This window comes from Rhinopithecus bieti, unplaced genomic scaffold (genome assembly GCF_001698545.2).
Source record: "Rhinopithecus bieti isolate Rb0 unplaced genomic scaffold, ASM169854v2 scaffold_70299, whole genome shotgun sequence".
NCBI classification, from domain to species: domain Eukaryota; kingdom Metazoa; phylum Chordata; class Mammalia; order Primates; family Cercopithecidae; genus Rhinopithecus; species Rhinopithecus bieti.
In genome coordinates, this window is record NW_016826106.1 from 40,700 (window position 1) to 55,105 (window position 14,406).

The 14,406-nt window shown below is 34.2% G+C and overlaps 1 protein-coding gene and 1 pseudogene across 1 annotated transcript; both read right to left on the reverse strand.

Annotated features, from left to right (window-relative positions):
* Window positions 1-4,973: 4,973 nt before the first annotated feature.
* Window positions 4,974-6,732, reverse strand: LOC108522840 (olfactory receptor 52A5-like). The gene is made up of 2 exons (XM_017863289.1): window positions 6,722-6,732; window positions 4,974-5,946 (listed from the first exon to the last, which is right to left on the reverse strand). Exons 1-2 carry the CDS (start codon window positions 6,730-6,732, stop codon window positions 4,974-4,976), a joined length of 984 nt encoding a protein of 327 aa, XP_017718778.1.
* Window positions 6,733-7,210: 478 nt separating this feature from the next.
* Window positions 7,211-7,746, reverse strand: LOC108522845 (palmitoyltransferase ZDHHC6 pseudogene; annotated as a pseudogene).
* Window positions 7,747-14,406: the final 6,660 nt, after the last annotated feature.

The window sequence follows — 14,406 nt, forward strand, 5'->3', positions numbered from 1 at the left end:
AATAAAAAAAATAAATAATAAAATAAAATATAAAGATTTTGGAAAGAAAAAAAAACTAAGATAAACCTGCATATGATAAGACACTCAAGTTAAATATAAAAACACATAAAGGATTAAAGTAAACATATTAAAATATATACAGTGCTAACTAGCCAAAAGAAGTTGGAGCAAATATATTAATTTCAGACAATGCAGAAATAAAGTGGGTATCACATTATGACAAAAGATGAACTTTCCAGAAAGACATCACAATCATAAATGTGTATGAACTTAGCGATAGAGAATAAAAATATATGAGCAACATGGACATATCCACTATTGAAACTTGAACTCTCCTTTTTCAGTAATTGATCATACAGGCAGGGTATCAGAAAAGGTATAGGTAACTTTAAAAGCATAATCAGTCTATTTGATCTGATTGACATTTATAGAATGCCTTGCTCAACAACATAATAAACATTCTTTCAAACTCACATGGAACATTCACAAAGATAAGACTGATTCTGGGCCATAAAACACATCTTGACAAATGAAAAACAATAGAAACAATACAAAGTGAGTTCTCATGCCACAACTACATTAAACTACATAAAAAACTACTTTTTAAGCAGAAAGTTAGAAAATTCCCAAATATTTGGAGATTAAACAATATACTGCCATGTAATAATAAGATTAAAAAGTCTAAAGTTAAATATTTTAAAAACTCTATATCTTGAGCTAAATATAAATGAAGATAAAACATCAAAATCTGTGAGATGCAGTGTTATAGGAAAATTTATATCCACAACTGCATGTATTAGAAGAACATAAATATCTATAATTAATAATCTAAGCCTCTACATTAGGAGAATAAAGAACAATTTAAATCTAAAATAAAAGAGAAAACATTAAAAACTTTAAAATGTATCAAATAAATTGAATACAGGAAAAAATTCAGAAATTAATAAAACTAAAATATGGTTTCTAGAATAATCAATAAAATTGATAAACCTGTAGCCAAGCAAACAAGAAAATGATAGTGAAAACAAATTACTAATACCAGAAATAAAAGAGGGGGTCATCATGACTCATATGTGGACTTAAAAAAAAAATAAAGAAGTGCTCTCACCAATCCTATGCCTATAATTTTGACAACAAATTATATGAACAAATTCCATAAAAACATGAACTGCCAAAATCTAGAAAGAATTAGTCCCATGAATTGGTTGACATCTATTAAAAATGAATCAAAAATAATAAATTTCTGGCCGGGTACGGTGGCTCACGCCTGTAATCCCAGCACTTTGGGAGGCTGAGGTGGGTGGATTATGAGGTCAGGAGATCAAGACCATCCTGGCTAACACAGTGGAACTCCGTCTCTACTAAAAACACAAAAAATTAGCCAGGCATGGTGGCGGGTACCTGTAGTCCCAACTACTCAGGAGGCTGAAGCAGAAGAACAGCGTGAACCCGGGAGGTGGTGCTTGCAGTGAGCCGAGATTATGCCACTGCACTCCAGCCTGGGCAACAGAGTGAGACTCCGTCTCAAAAATAAATAAAATAAAATAAATTTCTAAAACAAAAAACAATAGATTTCACTGGCAAATTCTAGAAAACATTTAAAGAAATGATATCAGTTCCTCTAATCTCTTCCAGAAAATAGAAGCATAGGGAATATTTCTTAATTCATTCTATGAGGCCAGCATTATCCTAGTACCAAAGCCAAATGAAAAACATTAAGAGAATGAAAACTTAGACAAATGAGTCTCACGAATGTAGATGCACAAAGCCCTAACAAATTGTTAAGCAATCAAATCCTACAATTTATAAAACAATATTGTATTATGTCCATGGAATTTATTTCAAGTGTTTAGGACAAGTTTAATATTTGAAAATCAATTAATGTCATTCATCACATCAATAGGTGATCATATCAATTAATGGAGCAATAGAATTTGCAAAATCTGGCACCCATTTATGAAACAAACAAACAAATCTTCCACTTTGTAAAAAAAAAACCTACAGAACAACCTTATAGTTAACTTTACACTAAAGGATGAAATACTAAATGCTTTTCCCCTAAGATCTGAAACAAGGCAATATTTCTCCCTCTCACCACTCCTGATCAACATCGTACTGTGGTTCCCAGCTAGTGCAATAACAAAAGGAAAGGAAATAAAAGGGTATACAGATTTGGAAGGAAGAAACACAACTATCTTTGTCCACACATCATGAAGTATACCGTGTGATACTGACCATGGCATTATGCATTTGTAAAACACACACACACACAAAAGAAGTTTACAGCATAGAGTTAACCTTATTATATGCAAATTAAAAATAATCAGAAGATAGGGGAGTTATAGAAAGAATGCATATGGTAACAAAATCATCTAACTGTATAATAGATACGTGAAACAATCTCACTGAGGGGGGTTGTGAGAAAAGCTACTGACATAAGTAACTTGGGAAATGAGTGGTGTGTAAAAACAAGGGCAAAAGGAACAGTGTGTAAACACTGTACTTACTTGATAAAGTTATTTCCCACAAAGCAAACATCATCAATTCTGATACTGCTTTATGTGTGTTCTAGAAATTACCAATGCAGTAAATGCATGATAGACAGTTGAAGCCAGGCTGTCCACTATTGGAGTGAGAATTTATAGATAAGCAAGGAGAAGAGGCTAGAAAAATCTATGTAGGAATAAAACAAAGTTGCACACATTAGTAGGAATCCAAGATTAGCTTAATTTAGGTCCAAATGGTTACATAAAAGAATATTTAGAATATTTATACATATGTGTATATACCTGAGTTAGCATACCCATATACAATTCCTTGCTGTGCCTGCTGAGAGAACCTGAAAGACAGACATTTAAGTCGGAACAAGTATACCTGGGACTCAAATACTGGTTCCTATTATGATTCACCAATAAATAAATAAAAGTTTTTGGAGAAACAATTCTCATACTGACAGAGGAAATACCTAAGATGATCTTGGAGCATCTTTTAGTTCCATATAAGAGGGGCTAAAACACTCACATACATACATATATATTATAAATACACATATACACACAAATATATACACATATACACACATATATACACATATGTGTATATACATATACACACATATATATATACACACACACACACACAAACATACACACCTGCACACACAATAAGGAGTAGGCTAAAGAGGAACAGAAGCCAAATGTAAAATATATCAATGACCAAACTGAAATAACTTGATAATAAGTAACAAAACAACATTGGATTATAATCCAAAGTATAGTATAAGTATCCCTAAATCCATACTGATATAAATAAATAATTGAATAAATTAATCAAAAGAAAATAAAATCTCCCATGTAGAAGAATTCTAAGTTATTTATTAAATTATGTAGCTATTCCCATCTTTATAAATAAGAAATATATAACTGCACTCCTTAAATGTGGATTGCATATGGTTACTTTAAAGAGTACAGTATGGGAATGTTTTAAAATAAGTTTAAAATGGAGAAACCTCAAAACATTATTTCTGCCAAGTAATCAATGTCAACACACACCGTGATAAATTATGTTGATGATAGATACCATTGATATAATGTGATCCAAATGGCACTTTAACTCTTACTTCCAAAATCACATAAGCAAACTCTAATTCTAAGAATGACATCAGATAAATTCCAGTAAGAGGGCATAATACAAAATACCTGAATAATATCAAGGCCATCAGAATTAAGGAAAGTCTCAAAAATTTTCACAGCCAAAAGAAGCCTGAGCAGACATGACAACTAAATGTAATGAGGCATCCTGAATAAAACCTTGGGGAAAAGGGAAATTAGATAAAAATTAAGAAAATATGAAAAACACTGTAGACTTTAGTTAATTATAACATATGAATATTAGTTTATTAATTGTAAAAAATATGCCATCCTAATGTACAATGCTAACAATAGAACAAACTAGGTGTAGAGTCAGTGGGAATAATTTGTACTATATATGTACTCAGATTTATGGAAATCACAATCAGTCCTAAATATAAAGTCAGTAATAATGCATTCCAATGCATATTTAAACATTTGGTACCTTGTAGTGTGCACATTATCATAAGACACAAAATAGACTCGAGTGGTAATGATGACGATAATGACAATCAAAATTCTAGGAGAAGAGTTGGTTCATTGTTATTAGAATTATCAGCTTTGACACTACGTTTATTCTGGTGTTAAAGAACTTCATGCACTTAATATTTTTAACTTCGTGCACTTAATATTTTAAGAGAATAACACTTAAATTTAAGATTCATTGAGGTATTATTAAGATAATTTAAGCTTATTTTAAGATTCATTGAGATATTTTAAAGACAATTTTTACACTGAATAATTGAAGAAATACATTGAGTAATTGGACTACAAACAATCTTCATGATTTCTGTTTTTTTATGACGTCTATTGACTGAGTACTGATTCAGTAGCATTAATAACTACTGAATCCATTTAACTAAAAATCCAAGGCTTACTGTCTTAAATGCAAACCTGCAACTTTATACATCAGCATATTAATATAGTGATTAGTATAGATTAGTGTGATCATAAAAATAGTATAAATGGTTTAGTTCATATTTATTAGAATTATAATAATTAGACTAAATTTTTTATGCAGTGGTGACAATGTAATAAATTTTTTAAACAGAGATTAAAATATTAACAGTCAGTGTTGCTTTTTAAAAATATCTGTTATTGAGAGTTAATTAAATTATAAAAAAGATCTTTATAATTTGTGCCTTCATGTCATCTATTGATTAAATGTTATTAGCTCTGTGTGCTTCAATCAATTTTGTAACCAAAACAAGTGAAATTGTTTAAGTAGGAGTCAAAGTCTTACTGTTTCAAATGCAAAAGTAAAGCTATTTCAGCACACAATGAACTTGAGAAAGCACAGATTCTCATCAAGATAGAGGCTGCTTCAAAGTGACTTTTTGTTATTTAAAATGAGATAAATGAGAAATCAGGAAGGATTTTAGAGTAGAAGATCTTGGACACTCCATCTCGAATTTGTTTGGTCTTTACTCCATAAACAATAGGACTGAGCAAAGGTGGGACAAGTAGGTAAATGTTGAACAGAAGAATATGAATATAGGATGGAATATGGAACCCAAACCTGTGTGTAAAGAAGGAAAAGAAACCCAGGAAATAAAACTCAAGGAAGACACAAATGTGGGCAATACAGGTGTTAAAGGCCTTGAACCTCGCTTCCTTTTGAGGCAGATTGAAAACAGTTATAAATATTCGAATGTAGGAGAGTGTGATGAAGATTACATCAAGTCCAAGTATACTGAAAGCCACAAACAGGCCATAGATCTTATCGATTCGAACGTCATCTGCTGCCAGCTGCTTCACGATGGCCATGTGCTCACAATATGAATGTAAGACCACAGTGGTCCTGTAGAATTTCAGCCGACATTTAAGGAGAATGACACATGGAGCTGCAGACAAGGCTGCTCTGAGTGTCACCCCAACCCCGATCTGAGTGAGAAATTGGTGGGTAAAAATGACTGCATGTCTCAGAGGATCACAGATTGCCACATAACGGTCCAGGGCCATGGCCAGCAAAATACCCGACTCAATAGGCTGAAATGAGTGGATGAACCACATCTGCAAGAGACAGGCATCGAAGTGTATTTGTGGCGGATGAAACCAGAATATTCCTAGCATTTTGGGTAGGATGCAGGTACTGAGAGCAATGTCTGTTGCTCCAAGCATTGCCAGGAAGACATACATGGGCTCATGAAGGCTGCGCTCAGCTTTGATGATGACCAAGAGCAGGGAGTTCCCAAACACAGCCATGATGTACATGGCGCAGAAAGGAATTCCAATCCAGAACTGCACAGACTCCAAGCCAGGGATCCCAATCAGCGTCAGCACTGAAGACATAAAGACTGTGCCATTGAGCTTAAGCCTGTTGACTTACAGCTGCTTTAGAAAGCCTTCTGGTTTAGTTAGCTTTTTTGTTTTCTCTCTTCTGCTCTCTGTTCTTGCCTAGATTTATAGAAATGTATATATTCAGAAATTAAATATGGCTTTAAGGGCATTTTGTCAAGCATACTCCTGTACTGGTTAAATAGATCCAGGAATACCTCCTAAGAGCCTCTCTCTCGTAATCTTTCTCTGTCCCATTTTGTCTCTATTTCAACACAAAAGCATACAATACACACACTATTCAACAGACAAAGACTTCCTCACAATAGTGTTATGTCTGTATTTCTGTGTATTTATCAGTTGAAAAATATCAGTTTGGTTTTGCAATACGTTTAGAGATAAACAAATACAAAATAAAATTGATTATATGTCAAATGGTAAACAAGTCAGATGGAAATGACTGAAACTTGATATATGAGTAAAATCTTATCAACTTTTAGAGCTGGAAATGTACTTACAAAATTGTATTTGATAGAATAATAGCCTCAAAGAGAATAATAGCTTAAATCATAATACATTTTATTTATCTTGAAACGTTTTGTCATATTAATATATCAATAAGTAATCTTTTAAAATATATAAGGTGATTACAAATTATTTAGTAAAATAAATCTGAAAGCATCAAACAAACAAACACAAATATTTCAAATGTTCTAGAAAACATTGTAAAGATAAATGTATTTGTTCAATGGAATTTAATTTATGATGTTATTTGTTAAAAGAATAAACAATTTTATATATTTCCTTTTATATACAGAACATCCATTGCTCTTTATTTGATCTGACAAAATGTGCACTATTAAAACAGGTAACAAACCTTGAGCTTATATTGAATTTGACAAATTGAGTTCTATAATATCTAGAATATCATATAAGAAATATCAACTGAGGGAAAAGAGAAGTACCACATGCAGATGCTCCTGGCAAGGAGGGAAATGTATCTGCAGGTGATGTCCAGAGTGTGCATTAAAAAAATCCTAGAGAAAATGGCATTAACTTACTTGGGTGAAATGTTTTCTTTTGAGGGGAAGAAGAGGTGGTAAAGAGGGGCAGGAATTCAAAGGCTTGTGCAGAATGGCTTCTCCATTTCAATATGGTATTAAAAATATTTAATCATTGCACTAGGGCACCTTTGAGGAAAAGAACATCTTAACCAGAGTAGGCTCATTGTATAATTCTTTAGCAACATGTACAATTTTCAAGTAATAAAGCAGACTTAAAGGATAATTTCATTTTAACAGCAGCTATCTATTTTTCTTCTCGTCCTCTGAATTTTGATCTGTTTTAGTATCACAGGCATACTTTTCCATACATTTTCTAGGGAACCATCCCCTTATCCTTGAAACACCTTCTTGTCATCAAGAATTTTGTCTCCATATAACCAATATCGTAAACCTCTTGTGGCTAAAATGAACTTCCCTTTTCGTAGCTCTATTTGAGGCCCTTCAGTGCAGGGCTTGTGAAGAAGGTTTTGATTCATTTATTCGATGGACAGCAGGCATCACTATAATCTATTAGTTCTGACTCTCTTATCTGCTTTTTGTTTCAACTGTTCTATTGTTAAGCTGTACTGGTGACAGCCTTCTCTTACTGGCCACTCAAGTCCATCTTCTTCAGGGACCCCTGACCACATAAATACCTGTTTAAAGCTCCTCCATCTACTTCCTATACCATAAGGAAAAACAAAGACTTCATCTAGTTGATAATATTGAATTCGATCTTTAGCCTTCTCCTCAATCCGTGATTCAATAGAAGTTTTGTTTCTGAGAATTATTTTCATCTGGATAAAAAACAACATCCCACCAGCTATGTTTTTTCCTAAAGTCAATCCCAAGGCAAACAAGATGGCAGCAAATGCAGCTAATCCAAGTGGAACAATTGGAAGAGGATCTCTCCAGGCTGCACTCATGTCAGTCTTCACTGTGTTCCACCCAAATGAGAGCCGATTATAAAGCTTTGTGTACACAGTCATCACAAAAATGAAAGCAGCATGGATATTTATTTCTTATTGCAATACTTGTATGTCTTATATAAAGTCTAATTGTTCTTTGGTTTAACGGGTAGGGTAAAATGTATTTATGACAAGATGGGCATCTAACCTTGCAGAAGAAGAGAGTGAAGTTGCTCTGAACTGGGTACAAAATTTGAATGGAAAATTTGTTTTTTTCTGATATTGTTCTCTTTTTTGATTCCCTTTTGAAAAGGCGTGAGTTATGCATTTATGCACATTACGTGGTTTCCTCCAATAATATCTGTGTATTAGAAAATTAATTCAATTAATTAAACCCCTGCCCCTTCTAATGCCTTAAGCATGTGTTTAGGTGATTGCTGGGTAATCTAGGACTGAGATGATTGTATAATCATTGGTAAACAGCTTTCCCATCAGTTTAGCTCTCTGATATTCCCGAGTGCATGAATGGAAACCACTTCTGGACCTTTTGGACTGATCTAATTTTTCTTTGCCTGGCTCTTTATGTTCTTCCTACACAATCTTACCTCCCTAAATACAACTATCCCATTAGCATCCCATCACACACACGCACTCTCTCTCTCTCTCACACACACACACACACACAGAGATAGAGAGAGAGAGAGAGAAACAACTTTTGACAAATTTTTCCCATCAAATCCATTTTAAGTAAAGGCAAGACAATATGTATAGGTATACATAGATACTTTTCTTTTTCCAGTGTGAGATGAAACAGCTTTGTTCTCCAGGAAAACTGTCATTTGCATCATCTCCAGTTTTTCATACTTGCTGATCACTATCTGTGATATTTTCTATTAGCTGTGGTAGAGCCCCAGTGTGGCTTGTGACCACGTTGTGCAAAATACAGAACCACATGAAGGAGCTTTTTTCCAAAGTTTGCTTAATAACTAAGAGAAAGCTGATGTCGACTTTGATGGGCATTTCTTCCATCCTAATATCAAAGAATCTCTTACATGGAAAAGATTCAAACACTAGAAATGCTTTATGTGTTTCACTATAGGAACCTTCAATCTAACCTCTTAGCTACCTTGTGTGCTATTAATTCCACCAAGAGGTAAACATCTGTGGATCCAATTTATGTTTATACAAATATATATTATATAAAATATAAATAAATATTTTAGGCAGAGTTCTATTAAAGGACCATTTTCCAAAAGACAGGAGAGCTCTAAATTACCCACAGTGAAGATTTATTTTTACTCATATTGGGTGACAATAGATTTTTTTCCTTCAGTAGGCTGTACCAAATATTTTTCAAAGGCATCATGGAGTCAGAATTATAAGTGAGCCCAAAATGCCATCTAACTCCCTTAGTCTCTTAAGAAACATAAAGACAAAGGTTTTTTTTGTCTGTTTGTTTTGATTTGCTTTTTAATTTCAACACTTATCCTTGCTTACTAAGGAATAGACCAATCTTTCTAACCATGTATCTATCTGTCATTAATTCTCACGATCAACTCTCCATACCCTTATGAAGGTCTTTGATGTGAAGCCATTATTCTGTTACTTTTTCATTGTTGCTTATTCAATCAGGCAAAATCTCCTCTGCATAATACCATCCAGATAAGTTACCTTCTGCTGATCAATGCCTAAAAACAGCCTATCCTATATTTCTCCCAGAGAAATCCACTGCTCAATGTAGTTTCTAAATCATTGTTTTTCTATATATTTCATTTATTTTAATATTTTTGTCCCCTTGTATCTGTGTTGATATGTCACCCAACAAATTCCTTAGAATTTTTTTTTTTTTTCTGACAGTGTGTAGAATTTAACTTGAGGAATGAGATCCCCAGTTTTAAAATCATATACATCTAAATTTTCATAATTAAAAAAGTAAAGAAATAAAAAAGCACATCACATTTTATAATTAGGGTACAAAAAGGTAAGAGAGACAAATATTTTGTGTCTGGATCTTGTTTTATGTCTTGGTGGATACACTAGTATACTAACTTTGCTTTATGCGTTAATATGAGGACAATAGCCATGTCTCCCCCATGAACAAAAGCTTTCATTCATGTTTCACATTAGCTTCACAGAACTGCAACATAAACTTGCACTTTACCTTGGAAAATTATGTATTAGACATTACTCATATATACATGTTACTTACAATTTCATATCCTGACAAATCTCTCATTTTTCTATCCAGCATATTGTCATGTCTTTTTCTTTCTTTCTTTCTTTTATTCAGAGCCAGTACTTCATCTTAATGATTCACATTCTTTTACTTTTTGTTCATGGTAAAACACATTAGTTACTCCTTTGATACCTGACACAATAACCATGCTCCCTCTGTGCCTGAAAAATCTTACATTTCAATCAGTACATTCAGCTTTTCTGACAGAGAAGCTCAATGATAAAGAGAAAACTACATTTCTCAAAAGGTTGCCACTACAATTTATGCAGCTCTGGATTCTCTGGCTAAGTTCCAGAATTTCTACTCTTTTTTTTTTTTTTTTTTTTTTTTTTTTTTTTTTTTTTTTTTTTTTTGGAGACAGTCTTGCTCTGTCGCCCAGGCTGGAGTGCAGTAGCCGAATCTTGGCTCACTACAAGCTCTGCCTCCTAGGTTCATGCCATTCTCCTGCCTCAGTCTCCCGAGTAGCTGGGACTGCAGGTGCCCGCCATGATGCCTGGCTAATTTTTTTTTGTATTTTTAGTACAGACGGGGTTTCACTGTGTTAGCCAGGATGGTCTCGATCTCCTGACCTCGTGATCTGCCCTCACCGGCCTTCCAAAGTGCTAGGATTACAGGCGTGAGCCAACGCGTCCGGCCTAGAATTTCTACTCTTAAACTTCACCTCTCTCTTCAAATTGTCTATTATAACTCCTCTCTTCATCATAAAATGTTAGTTACAATTATACAAACTCTCAACTCCTCTTCCTCATTCCCTATCCCAGCAGGAAGGACATCTCTCCTCCACTTCTAGGAAGTTTTCCTATGTTCTGTATTTGCTTGATTATTGTCTTTTCATTAAAGCCTTGTAATATAAGCATTTAAAATATATTTGTTTTTACACTACTAACAAAATATTCATGCTTAAACACATTATGTTATACTATAAGCAGTAATCTCCTCCTGATATTCTCTGTTTTACATTTTATTTACAGCTAGGAAGTTCAAACGTGGATGAAAAATACATATCTCAGATTTAAAGTTTCTTTGAATTAAACTCACTCTTCACATTGCTGTTGGCAGAGAGTTTCTCCCTTTTATCCCCAGTTCCTTCTGATCCATAAAGTAGGAAATGCTTCCGCTGAAAAATTTGGGAAGGTAAACTACTCTTAATTCTACTTAATCACTCATTCTTCCAAGAAGGTGAAGATGAATAGTGACTCATGTGGTTGTTGAGATTGGGAAAAATGTTCATTTTATGAGAGTCACTTTATTACTTCTGGTGGTCTGGCTCTAAGTTCTCTTTCTTTCTCTCCTTTTCATGCTCTCTCTCTCTCTCATATCTCCATCTGTATCCATTTCTATCTACCATCTTTATCTATCTCTATCTCTACCTTTCCAATACACTCAAGACCAGCATGTCTTTCTGCTTCTGCTGTCACAGAGTAGATAACTTCATTTTCGAATGACTGTAGCTGGTTGGGGAACTCACTGTAGTTCAGGGAGTAGTAAAATACCTGATTTGGACATGATCTTCAAGTATTTTGATTTAATGTGGCTTCATTAATCATGTAGACAACGTAGCTCAGTAGATTGGGGATTCCTATAAAGAGATATTTGTGCAATTGCATGTGGAAAAAAATCGTATTTTTGTGGAATAAAACTGGATAACTACTGTTCATTTAAACTCAGTCTACATTCAGTGACTAAATGCTTAGCATATAATTGTTTTTACTTTATCTTAACATTGCTAAAATACTTATTTTCACTCTTAACAAAATCGTATCTTAGAATTTTAAAGACGATTTTTGAGTTGTACACTTTTCTTAGACTTTACTCTATAATATTTTCTTTAGATTTTCATGTCCTTACCACCTGACAAATACCAATTTATCATTCAACTTTCAGCTCAAGAATCACCTCCTCTATGAAACATTCCTAACGTTTTTAACAGAGCTGAAAATTCTTCCTTTGGATCTTAAATGTAAAATGACTATTCAGTGCATCCTAGTAGGAATTAATTTAATCTGTTATGTTTACTGGATCTACTTTACATAAAAATGCATAAAATGTAATATGGTTGCAAATTCATTTATTCTATCGCCCAGAGTGTATCAGAATGGAGAAGGGATTATGGGGAATTAGAAAATGTGAGGAACTAATCTAAGAAACATGCTAACTATCTTGATATTTAAGCTTTCTTTGTTTCCATTTTGGCATTATCTTTATATGTTTTCCTGAGTCAGGGTCAGACCATATACCTGCTTTAGTCGAAAATCTGAAAGATGCACCCAAAACAAGAAAAGACAAAAAAAAAAAAAAAAAAAAAAAAAAAAAAAAAAAAAAAAAAAAAAAAAAAAAAAAAGCTGAAAATGCTTACGAGGCCAAGAGAAACTGGTATCCTAGGTCAAATCCTGACAATTGGGTTATTATTTTTCTTTAAGAATTTCTGCTCAGAGTAACTCCTTATGCTGAATTAAATATTCAGTTACCATATTCTCCTTAGATTCTGTCTAATCATTTCTCTATCTGCATCTCAGAGGAACCTAGAAGAACACATACTCACAAGCTTAATTTTCCAATCTTCTCATGTGCATGCACCTACTCATGCTGGTATAGCGATACATGCAGTTATAAATAAACCATTTTTAATGAGACAAATATAGCATCAGCAGTTGGGCAACAGTATGAGCCAATTCTCTTGAGGAATGAAAGATTGATAAATTTTATTCCCTATCGTGAATCCTATTTAATCCATCTGCTTTTAAAAAAATGTTGGCATGAAAATAAGTTGTATAAAAATAAATCAAAAACTTCTTGGTCTCTACTCCCTGAATATTAGTGATTCTTATTACTTATTTCATAGAATTTTCACAGAAGAAATTTCAGTCTTCCGTTTTCCTTCAAGCTTGAGTTAATAACAAGCAGGTCAAGGGATGCCCTCCTATAGTATCACACACACACGCGTGTGTGTGTGTGTGTGAGCAAGAGAGAGAGAGAGAAAGAGAGAGAATTGAATGCATTCATGGTGGGAAGAAGTCAGAATCAATTCTAGGAAAGCATTTCCATTATATTCAGAGACTTATAATTCAATTTCATGTAACATGAAAACAAGTAAAACTAGTCCTTCCAAGAGCTAATCTGAACAACACCAGTAGCATTTATTTGGAATCCGTGATTATTTTCTTTTACATATAACTGCTCTTTAATTCTCAAAACTACTTGCTCCCATGTTTAATATTCAGCTCTCAGATCAAGCATGATCTCCACGAAACAACTCCAGATGTTCCTTTTTCAGCTTTTATTTTAATTTCCAGAGTATGTGGGCAGGATGTGCAGGTTTGTTACATAGGTAAACAGGTGCTTCACAGACCATCCCATCACCTAGGTATTAACCCCAGCATGCATTAGCTGTTCTTCCTGATGATCCCCCTCCCCTGCCACCCTTCAACAGGCTCCAGTGTGTGTTGTTTCCCATGATGTGTCGACACGTTATCATCATTCAGTTTCCACTTGTAAGTGAGAAAACGCAGTGCTGGGTTTTGTGTTCCTGCATTAGTTTGCTGAGGATAACAGCTTCCAGCTCCAGCCATGTCCCTGCAAAAGACATGATCTCATCCCTTTTTATGAGTTCATAGTGTTCCATAGTGTATATGTACCGTATTTTCTTTATCCAGTCTATCACTGATGGGCATTTAGGTTGATTTCATGTCTTTGCTATTGTAAATGTGCTACGATGAACATATATATGCATGTATCTTTATAATAGAATGATTTGTATTCCTTTGGGCATATACCCAGTAATAGAAATGTGGGTCAAATGGTATTTTTGCTTCTAGATCATTGGGGAATTGCCACACTCTCTTCCACAATGGCTGAACTAATTTACACTCCCAGAAACAGTGGCAAACCTCTCCTTTTCCTCTGCAACCTGCCAACACCTATTGTTTCTTGACTTTTCTTTTTTTTCTTTTTTTGTGGTGGAGTCTTGGTCTGTCACCCAGGCTGGAGTACAGTGGCATGATCTTGGCTCACTGCAACCTCTACCTCCCAGGTTCAAGTGACTCTCCTGCGTCAACCTCCTGAATAGCTGGGACTATAGACATATGCCACCATGCCCGGCTATTTTTTGTGTATTTTTAGTAGAGACAGGGTTTCACCGTGTTAGCCAGGATGGTCTCAATCTCCTCACCTCATGATCTGCCTGCCTCAGCCTCCCAAAATGCTGTGATTACAGGTGTGAGCCTTGGCCCTCTTGACTTTTTAATAATCACCATTCTGACTAGTATGAGATAGTATCTCACTGTGGTTTTGATTTTCATTTCTCTAATGATCAG